This window comes from Ixodes scapularis, unplaced genomic scaffold, assembly GCF_016920785.2.
Source record: "Ixodes scapularis isolate PalLabHiFi unplaced genomic scaffold, ASM1692078v2 PGA_scaffold5__190_contigs__length_132052651, whole genome shotgun sequence".
Classification (NCBI taxonomy): Eukaryota; Metazoa; Arthropoda; class Arachnida; order Ixodida; family Ixodidae; genus Ixodes; species Ixodes scapularis.
The window spans coordinates 62,712,546-62,722,925 of NW_024609880.1; the positions used below are offsets into that span (position 1 = coordinate 62,712,546).

General features: G+C 45.3%; 1 protein-coding gene across 1 annotated transcript in view; it reads right to left on the reverse strand.

The window, feature by feature from the left end:
• LOC120836986 overlaps positions 1–9,900 on the reverse strand; it is a 47,491-nt gene extending 37,591 nt beyond the window's left edge. The window contains exons 1-2 of the mRNA XM_040206143.1: positions 9,790–9,900; positions 6,211–6,377 (exon numbers count right to left, since the gene is read on the reverse strand). Coding sequence (XP_040062077.1) covers positions 6,211–6,377; positions 9,790–9,900 — 278 coding nt within the window. The remainder of the gene's footprint in view (positions 1–6,210; positions 6,378–9,789) is intronic.
• Positions 9,901–10,380: the final 480 nt, after the last annotated feature.

Consider the following 10,380-nt stretch of genomic DNA (forward strand, 5'->3'; position numbering starts at 1 on the left):
CTGCGTTAGTTCACCATCTATTGCCCTACAGGAAAGCGAAAAAAGATTCCTTCGGAAAACCAGTATCCGAGATGGCACAGAAAGATCAAGTAGGAAGAAAATGAAGACATTAATGAAGGAGCAACAACATTAAATGATGGAATAAGTTCCGAGAAGGTAGCCACAACGCCAGTAGACAAAGAGAGGAAAACGAAGGATCATTATTAAATAGTTAGTATTCCAGCGATTGCTTGTCTTTACTCCTTTCTCCCTATTTTCGTAGTTCAGCTGGTTTAACCACTAGTTTAACCATTGTAATATGTACCACCAACTAGCTCAGCTTCTACCCTCTCAATTTTAGATTAAGAGGTCAATCTCTTCCTCTCGTCATCTCCTTGTTTTCCGAGGCAGCGGTGACTCGCCGGTGAAAAAGCGTTGAATCTCCGACAGACACAGGAAAGGTAAAGCAGCCATTGCTTTGACTAGCAGACGTAAAGCAGACGACCTTAACTGCGCCAACCCGCCGACGCCGTTAAAGAGTGAGGAGTCTCGCCGCACACGAAACAAGGGAAAAGTATTGGGAGGGAACTTGCGGACGCTCACTCTCGGTTCTTAGCCAACAAACCTCGGCGCCCCGGGACACCTAACTGTGAGTCCTTCGACTTCTGTTCTTGATGCACGTCTGCTAGTTGTAAGACAAAAACAACGTACCTCTCGAGATATTTCGTCTGCTCTTTCTGAAAGGCGAAGTCGAGCTCGCTCGTAAAGACCTGTACTTCCGAAAGTCGCAGGAAAGGTAAGACAGACGCAGACGACGATGCGAGCAGACGACGTTGCAAGGAGCAGACGACGCTCAGATAGGGGGTCGCGATCAGCCAATCAGGGCTCGGCGTTCTGATGTCACCGCTACTTCCTTTCCCATGCGCAGAAGACGAAAAGGAGCCCACTTGCGAGGCGTATAGCACTTTGTAGGACAGAGGTCCACAATTTTTCATCGTTTTTCCTGCCAACCACTTAGGGTGGGGTGACAGCAGATCCTTTGCCCAGACCGTCGCATCTTTGTGAAAAGTGACTGTTTCCTTCCTCTGCTCTATGAACGTCCCTTGTCTTTCAATCGTGGATGAAGCAGGTCTAAAGCTGTTCGTAGCTTACGTTCTAACATCAACTGGGCTGGGCTTTTCCCACTAGTAGTGGAAGGTAGAACATGTTGAGTTATAAAAAATCTTGATATCCTTGTGGACCAGTCTCCTTCCTTCAGGCGTGACAGCGACTTCTTGGTTTCCTGAACCATCCTTTCAGCTTGGCCGTTGGAAGCTGGATGATACGATGAAACAAACGAAAGTCGAATATCGTTGCTGTCTGCGAACTCTCGAAACTCTGCCGAAGTGAAGGCAGCTCCGTTGACAGAAACCAGCGCATCCGGCACTCCATGTGTCGCAAACAGTTCTCTTAAACTTCGAATGACTTTCGCCGCTAAAGTCGTTCTCCCTAAACGTACTTCGACCCATTTTGAGTGTGAGTCAATGACGATAAAAAATATCTTGCCTTCAAAAGGGCCGGCAAAATTCATGTGTAGTCTGGACCATGGTTCACCGTCCACTCCAATGGATGGATTGGAGCTTGGACCGGTGCATTTCGCGTCTCCTGACAAGTCGTACAGCATCGAACACATTCTTCGATCTGTTGGTCTAGTCCAGGGGTGGCCAGGCTGACCCGGCATAAGAGCCGCAAACAAAACCACGAAACTTCCAAGAGCCGCAAGGGGAAGTGGGTTGGGGGGGGGGGGGGGGGGGTATTTTTGTCCATCTAGCAATAAACGAAACTTTAACTACTTTCACTCTATCCAAGTCAAAAGCAGACTATACGTAAGGTAGCAGCAGCACAAGACTACTAAACCGCAACCTGTTTTCCGATTTAAAACGCAGTCCATTTCTCTTTTTGGGGAAGTGCTCGTGTAGCCGAGGTGAGTTGGGGGCGGGGGGGGGGGGGGGGGGGGGGGGTGTAGGGAAGGGATCCGCGAGCCGCACTTTAACACGCGAATAGCCGCATGCGGCTCCCGAGCCACAGCTTGGCCACCCTTGGTCTAGTCCTTGCTACCATACGCAGCTTCTAGCTAAGCCTTTCATGCCCACAACACCGGGATGCGAGGCATGCAGAATGTTCAGAACATTCTTTTGAAGTTTTTTTGCATCATTGAAGGCCTTTGCTTCTTTGGATGACCAACTCCATTTTACTCTGTCCCTTAGAAGTCGGTGGAGAAACTCCAACACGTCTGAAGCTCCACGCAGGAAGCGATTATAAAAGTTCAAGAGCCCTAAGAAGGCTTGAAGTTTCTTCTTGTTTTTAGGCGCAGGTGTATCATGGATTGCTCTCACCTTGTCCTGTGTTGGGTGTACCACGTTTTGGTCTATCTTGTAACTCAGGAACGTCACTTCTTTCACTCTAAAAGCGCACTTCTTTTGGTTCCAAGTGTAGTCCGTCCTTTTCGATTCTTTGTAGAACTGCACGGACTCGAAGGTAATGTTCTCTTGAGTCGGATTCACCGATTAGGATATCGTCAAGGAACACTTTAACTCCCGGTAATCCGGCTTGCAAGTGCTCCATGCGACGTTGAAAAATAGCTACAGTAGTAGCGACACCAAATTGTAACCTTGTTACCATAAAAAGTCCTTTGTGAGCACTCAGTGTAAGTAGGTTGGACGTGTGTTCATCAACAGAAAGCTGCTGACAGGCTTGCTCCAGGTCCAACTTTGAAAACCACCGGCAACATGCCAGTTTACCTAACAGCTGTTCTGCTGTTGGCAGTGGATAATCTTCCCACTCCAATACTGGATTAATGGTGCATTTATAATCACCACATAGTCGTACCTTGCCGCTTGGCTTCACCACAGGTACGACTGGCGTAGCCCATTCAGAGTTCCTCACTGGAACCAGAATTCCTTGTTGTACTAGGTGTGTGATGGCGTCTTCCACTTTTGGTTGAAGTGCCAAGGGAACAGCTCGAGGCTTGTGGTACTCTGGTTTGGAGTCTGGCTTGAGCTGGATGTGAACTTCGGGTACTTTGCTTTCGTCAAGTCCTGACTCGAAGACGTTGGGAAATTCCTTCTCTAGTCCATGCATCCGGGGCAGAGACTCGGATAGTTGATGAATTCCTTGAATCTTGATTCCCAGTGCTCGAAACCAGTTCCTTCCCAGCAGGCTTTCGCCGCTTCCTTTCACTACCAGCAGTGGTAGCGTGTGATCCTTTCCTTTGAATTTCACAGGAACATTAACACTTTCGAGAACCGTCAGTTTTCGTTGAAAATATGTCCTGAGAGTGATTTCTGTTGTCATCAGTTTCTTCTTTGTTAGTCCAAGGCGACGCATTGTCCTCAGATCGATGACAGCACAAGCTGCTCCGGAAACTACTTCCATGCAGATGGGCATTCCATTTACTTGAAATTCGACTATCTCTGCCGGCTTAAGGAAGTTTAGACGATACTTCACCTTGGAAGTTCTGTCTAACTCCAGCTTATAGCTTGATCCCGCTTTCGAAGCGCTGTTTTTGGACTTGGCCATCTTCTGGCGGCAGGCACATGCAATGTGCCCTTTCTTGCCACAGAAATGGCAAACAGCGTAAGCGAAATTGCAGTTACTCACGTCGTGTGTACCACCGCAGCGCCAACATTTGCCAACTAAGCTTGGAGAAGTCTTAACCTTGCCAGGGTAGTTGCCTTGCGTCGATGAGCTGTTCGACGCTTTATGCAAGATGTTTCTGTCGATGTAGCAAACTTCAGCCGCCTCCGAGCTATGAAGGTCACGCATTTCTTGCGTACGTTTTTTGGCATACTCTGCCGCGATCGCAAGGTCCTGAGCCTTTGCGAAGGTGAGGTCTGGTTCGGCGAGAAGACGGCGCATTACAGCTTCTTCGCCGACCCTGCATACCAAACGATCTCGAAGCATCTCATCCAAATATGATGAATAATCGCAGTGTTCAGCGAGGCGACGCAACTCTGCGATGTAGTTCGCCACGGACTCGCCTTGACGTTGGCAACGCTTGTTGAACATAAACGTAAATCGGTGAGCAATTACCGATGTTTTCGGTGCGAAGTGCTTCGTTAGAATGGCTAACAGCTCTTCGAAAGGTACGTCAATTGGTATCTTCGGAGAGCAGAGTGATCGAAGCAAGGCGTATGTGGAAGGTCCACACTCGCTGCAGACGACGGCCCGCTTCACTGCGTTGTCCACGATCCCGTTCCCCAAAAGGAAGAACCCGAGTCGCTCAACGTACTGCGGCCAAGACTCCGGTTTTGATTTGTCGAACTCCTCCAGACGTCCAAGTGCCTGTCCTGGTCCGTTCTCTTTCGTTGCCATGCTCCTTGCCGTTGCTTAGACTCGTCGCCAAATGTTATGTATAGAGGCGAACGCTACATCACAACAAACTCACGTACTTAATAAGGCAAAAAAGATAGGATAGACTCGAACCGCAGCATGCTCCATAGTCCCTGCTCGTACTGCTCTCTGGTCTGCGTGGCGGGCTCGCGTATTGTCTTGCTGCTCACGCGGTAATATCGCTACTGCTCACGCGGTAATACCCACGATACTACACACGCATTAACTTCAAAATCGCCAATGTGCTGGATTTTGGTGTTGCGGAGGAACTGTGACGTTGGCGTGAAATTCGTGAGCGTGCCGAAGAGCACCGGCAACGACAACGACACCTGCAAAAATAAATATCTTTAATGGAAGGTGGCGATTAGCAGAAATGAATCACCCTAAAAAGAAACATAAAAAAGTTAGAGAGAAAATAGTGTAGCGGTGCTCCTGTGGCGCGTGCCAGAACCCGCTTATGACGACGAGGATGCGCGCGCAGACGGCACGGGGCCGACACACAATCTGCTCTAATCTGGCCATGAACTTTATGTAAAACGTCAATGTAAAAGCTCTGACATTTTTTTTTTCTTTCTGCTTTGTTCCAAAATCGTCACTCACGACACGTTTCATACAAAATGAACACCAGGGCCGGCTTGCTCGAAGCAGAGTCTCAGTTGAGACTGCTCAAAGAAAGCGCTGTTAAGGCGAGCGCTCGAGCTTAAGCCGAGTCTCAGACGCTCGCGCGCCCGAGCCTTGGCAGCGCTTTGTTTGAGCAGTCTCAACGGAGACACTACTTCTAGCAACCGGCCCAGGTTTTGGTTGCCGCCAGCTCTGCATGCTGGTCAATTTTCCTCGTTTCTACATAGCTACAGTAGGTCAGGAACATCGGTAGTTCTGATAGAAACGAGTTGGGTGGATATCTCAGAATTCTAACTTATTAGTTAATACCCTGAAGGCGACACATACTGAATGTAGGTAGCGGTTGTATGAGTGTAAGAGATTTAAAATATACTTTGTATTATAAGCTGGACCAGTGATTCCAACGAAGTATTCTTAATCCGAAAGTTAGATTGAATGGAAATGTATTACCCGGTGCACCACTCGCTGACGGTAACTCTGTCCAATGGCCACATTTCAAGCTCCATCTTCGAGGCCATTCTTGAGAAAACTAATATTTTGATTTTTCGGTTAATATCAGTTAATAACGGTTGCCGGTAAATAATTTACGGTTACGGTTACTGTTTTTATACATTTCAAATAACGGTTTCGTTCCGGTCACGGTTATTGAAAGAATTTCGTCCCTAAACGGTTTTCGGTTTCGGTTACAATTACGGTTTGAGTCCCCTGCTCTATATAGCGGTCTAGCAGTCAACACCATTAAATTACTAGTATGACGAGTTCTCACTGGTGTCTGTATTTCTCATGTGTATGTACACGCGGCAAGTGGCAAGTGAAGTGTCCGTGGACCTATTGTGACAATATATAAAATTATTGTTGGGTATATAAGTTTTGTTTTTTTGTTTTTCACCAAACACTTACCTATTTTTGTTATATAGGGGAGAAATAATCTCAAAACCTGTTTTCTATGCTATTAATGTCTAATTTAGTACGCTAAGTAGTGTTGAAAGTGTATAAAACTCTGTCAAGAAGCTATAAACAGTGGATAAAAAGTGGATACATTTTCTGTTGTATATATACAGTCTCTATACACTATAATGTATAAATATTTTTGGGAAAGTCAATAAATATTTTTCTAAGAGTGACCCCTTGGACAAACCTTTGCTGAACAAGCAACAAAAACGACCGCGAAAATATGTTTTATATTTCGTTTTAACCGCCGCGCATTTGTTCTAAAAATCGGTAAAAGATGATACGTACATATCACTTGCAGGGATATCATTATAATAGAAATTGTACCAGAGGACCAGACTGCCGTCCCAACACATTTTCAATGACATATTAACACAGGGTTTAAATCCTCCATATGCAGTATCGTTTTCTATTGAACGATACAGAAGGTAATGTGCATGTTTATCAGTAAACAGCTGAAATGAAATAACAACACAATGTAATGAAACTTCTCGCATAATTGCACTCGAGCGCCGATATTCAAACGCTCCATCAGCATCAACACTAACCACAAGAAGGAATTAAGCGTATAAATGACGAGATTCATCCTTTATTTACTCCACGCACACCAACCCTTCTCTGGCGTTAGACTCGACTCTAAGGATGACCAGTGGCGTACTTCAAGCATCTCAGCTTGAGAAGGTCCTTCTAAGGATCGAATTGTGCCATGAGAGAGATTGGCAAACATCAAGTGTTTTCCGAAAGTGTAAGACGCGTCTATTTAAACAATGCAATTTTAATTTAGGTGGATACTGTGAGTCCATCGGTCATCCTCGGAAATATTACGCGTCTTCATGATAGTGACCAGAAACTAAATATGTTGCAGAAGTGCTCCCTAAGAAAAAATTGCACAAATATAACGGTTCTAGGAACACACATGCGTACCTTGATGTTTTTGATGTCTCTAATTAATAATGTACTATTATCGTGTACAGGTCTTGCCGAGAACGTAACAGTGCAGTTGTAAGACTACCATGGCATTGACAATACCGAGCATGCTGTAATGCTTTACAGGAACTGAGCTACGACTTGAAATATCACATATACAAAATTTACCGTATAGCTTCTTTGATAAACATTAGAGTCTGTTACGTACACGCGCAAACGTTTCTCGCTCATTGCTTTGCAAGTTACTTGATTCATAATTTCGCATGTAAGATAGAGATACTGACATGTCTCTATCTTAAAAACAACTCAATGTTTAAATGACAAAGTTCGCCTCTAAAGACTTGTGCTTTGCAGCGCGTCTCGCACCGGTGTGGATAGTTTTTTTATACCACCCAACCCTCGAAGTGACCGATGCATGGCTAGTTTAAGTGGACGCGGACGTGACTGACGTTTCGGCTTTCCAAACTTTGATTGGTGTTGTCTGCGACTACATGCCGACTGCAGAGCGGAGAGGTACAGTCGGGCAGGCGCACGGTGTCTATCAGCCTCCACTGCTGTTATACCGCCAGGATTACGGTGAAGCGCAGAATTACGAAGCTATGACATTACTTGGCGCGCTCTATGGGACAAGATAAATACAGAAGACCAGAAAAGAACACGTTCCAGTTGAGAGCCAAAGATCAATGGGCTGTACAACACTAGAGCGCACGACACAAGAGCGTCGAACTTAGAGCGCCGACAGTAGAGCGCCACGACGTTAGAGCGCGCGACTCGAGAGCGCTGCGACGTTAGTGTGCACGACTCGAGAGCGCAGCGACATTAGCTCGCGTGTCATTAGAGCGCACGCCACGAGAGCGCACAACCAGTCCAGCGCCAGTAGCCCGACCCGACCAACGATGCAGTTGTTCGCAAAAAGCTAATTGTTAGGTGTATGTTTACACAGCCGGAAGTTAGTCTGCCTCAGTGGGCGTCTGGTGTCTCAGCTGTAGATGAGCAATGTAGCCAGTGCAGTACGACCGCTAGCCTGGGGTCTTTAACGTGCACCGCGCAGTAGTGATACACGACCGCACGCCGATACGATGCTCATCCAGATCGAAACGGGCAGGGGCGGGGATTGAACCCAGGATGCCTGGGTTCTGCAGCACTTGTTCGGACATCGCGCGTTTTATGTGAAATTGGCGGGGATTAACGTCACGGCATTCAGCAAGGACATTGCGAAATGAGTCGACGAAATTTTGGCATATGACAAACCAAAATGTGTTACAAAAAGCTGACAGCAGAAAAAAAAAAGAATATCTGTAGCGTCCATTTCAACATTAAAAAAAAACATTGCAGCTTATCTAGCTTTCTTAGGTCTTTGATCTTAAGTAATGAAGTTCACCACCCACCTCACTCATATTTATTTTAAATTATTTTAAAATGTTTAGAAAAGAAAGAAGCAACATGTAACATGCTTCCCCGTATTCTGGAGTTTTCAAGATTCATTTAGGGAAAGGCGCTGTCATGCCAAGTGTCATACGCCAACCATTCATACTGTCACACATGACAATTGTACAATACAAATGAGTGTGCACATATTTGCGTCGTGCAAAAACGCGGCCTGCTAATGCGGTCAATGTCACCGTCTCTTATGCGCTCCTCGGAATCTGGCCTCGAGAGATATTGACGCATGGCGGTATTTCTCTGGGGACGTTTTTGTCCGAAAAAAGCTGACCTACGAATCCTACTATCAATCCTTTAAGTTTACCACCCGCGGCACTAATCGTTGTGTTGAAGTTGGGTGTCTATTCACATCTAAAAGTTTTATTTCTGTCTGTGCTGCGGTTTTTTCTTCGATATTCATAGATTTCTGTAATCTTTAGTATTCGTATATTCCTGAATGAAAGCACTCTCGTCCGGTCCTAGAAGATTAAACTACTTTCTAGAAACAAAGGGGGAAAAGCTATGTTTCTATAGAATGTAAAGAATGGACAAAGCGATAGACAAATTTTTTTTCTTTGTAGACTCTTTTCTGAGACATACAGAACGGGCATTGCCTTGACGTTGTGTTACCTTAACGACGCGTCAACGAATTAAGATTTTGGAACATAATTTTTTAATATATTTTACAGATTTGCAGGGGAGGTTTTCCTGTATACGTCAAAGAGCTGGAAAGCTCTGCATTCGATAAAATTGCTTTCCTTCCATGAGCTTTTTCCTGATATTTGTTTAGCAGTGAGCTGTCTTTATGTCTTTATTACGGTCATGGACGTCACAATACTATTTCATATTATGTGAGGGACGTCCAAATAGCCACCAAATAGATCGGTGCCAAAATGTCAATCAAAAATAGACAAAATATAGCAAAAAGTAAACTTTTCCGAGATGCGCACCATAGCACCGTGAAGAAATCTCCAACTGCAAACATTCCCGGTACTTATATACTCCACTCCCCTTTCCCCTATTTGCTTCCATGTCACTAAACAATTCGTAAAAAGGAGTCGTACCCGTTTAATTTTTTTATTTTATTAGAGGCATATTTAATCATTCAAAAATTACCAATGCTCCGATCCGATAAGCCTCAGAATTTTGTTCTGTCTGTGGAGCAGCGGGTACATCACACATTTTGCGGTGTTCGCTCAACTGTGCGCTCTCGTGTCGCGCGCTCAACTGGTCGTGCGCCCTCGTGTCGCGCGCTCAATTGGTCGTGCGCTCTCATGTCACGCGCTCAACTGGCCATGCGCTCTAGTGACATGCGCTCTAGTGTCAAGCGCGCTACTGTCGCAGCGCCCTTGTGTCGCGCGCTTTAACGTCAGCCCTTTAGTGTCGCGCGCTCTAAAGGCGGTCTCCCAGATCATTGTAGGGTGTTTATCAAATAAAAAAAAAATACATGGCGAGGTTTGGTTTCATATGCCATTTCACCCTATAACCTAGCGGACTTCAACAAAACAAGGTACGTACCAACCAAGCATTCACGGAACTCTTCGCTTGCAGTTCTTCCCTCTTCTCTTTTGATAATTTGGCATCGGAAAATGCTAGCAAAGCAGAAACTAGACAAAGAAATGGAAGCATCGCTTCTGTAAAGTCCTTTCCTCAAAGATGCATCCAAGGAACGGAGAGGCTTATATCAGCCCTGGGTATGCTGACATTTAGAAAAGGTCATTTGATAATTTTTGATCCATGAACAAGGACCTAACAGTTAGGCGGCATGAAGGGGTAATGCGTAGTAGCAAAAAAAAAAAAATAAGAACTGTATGTTGTAATTTTTTTAAAGAGTTATACTAAAAACATTTTTCCACAAAACGAAGTGGTCACTTTCGAGCCTGCTCGTTTGTTCCCTCATCAAACCTAGAAAAGAATTGAGCGAAACGCGCGGTTTTCTACAATGAACAATTCTTATTTTCCAACTTCGTAGCCACGTGCGTGACCCTCCATTACAGGTCATTTGCAGAACATTTTATGTGCGATGACTTAGAAAGAAGCATCATCAAAACGTTAGTATTAGGTTTCTTTTTTAGCGAAACTTCGGCTGCTATTTTAACATTTCCGGCA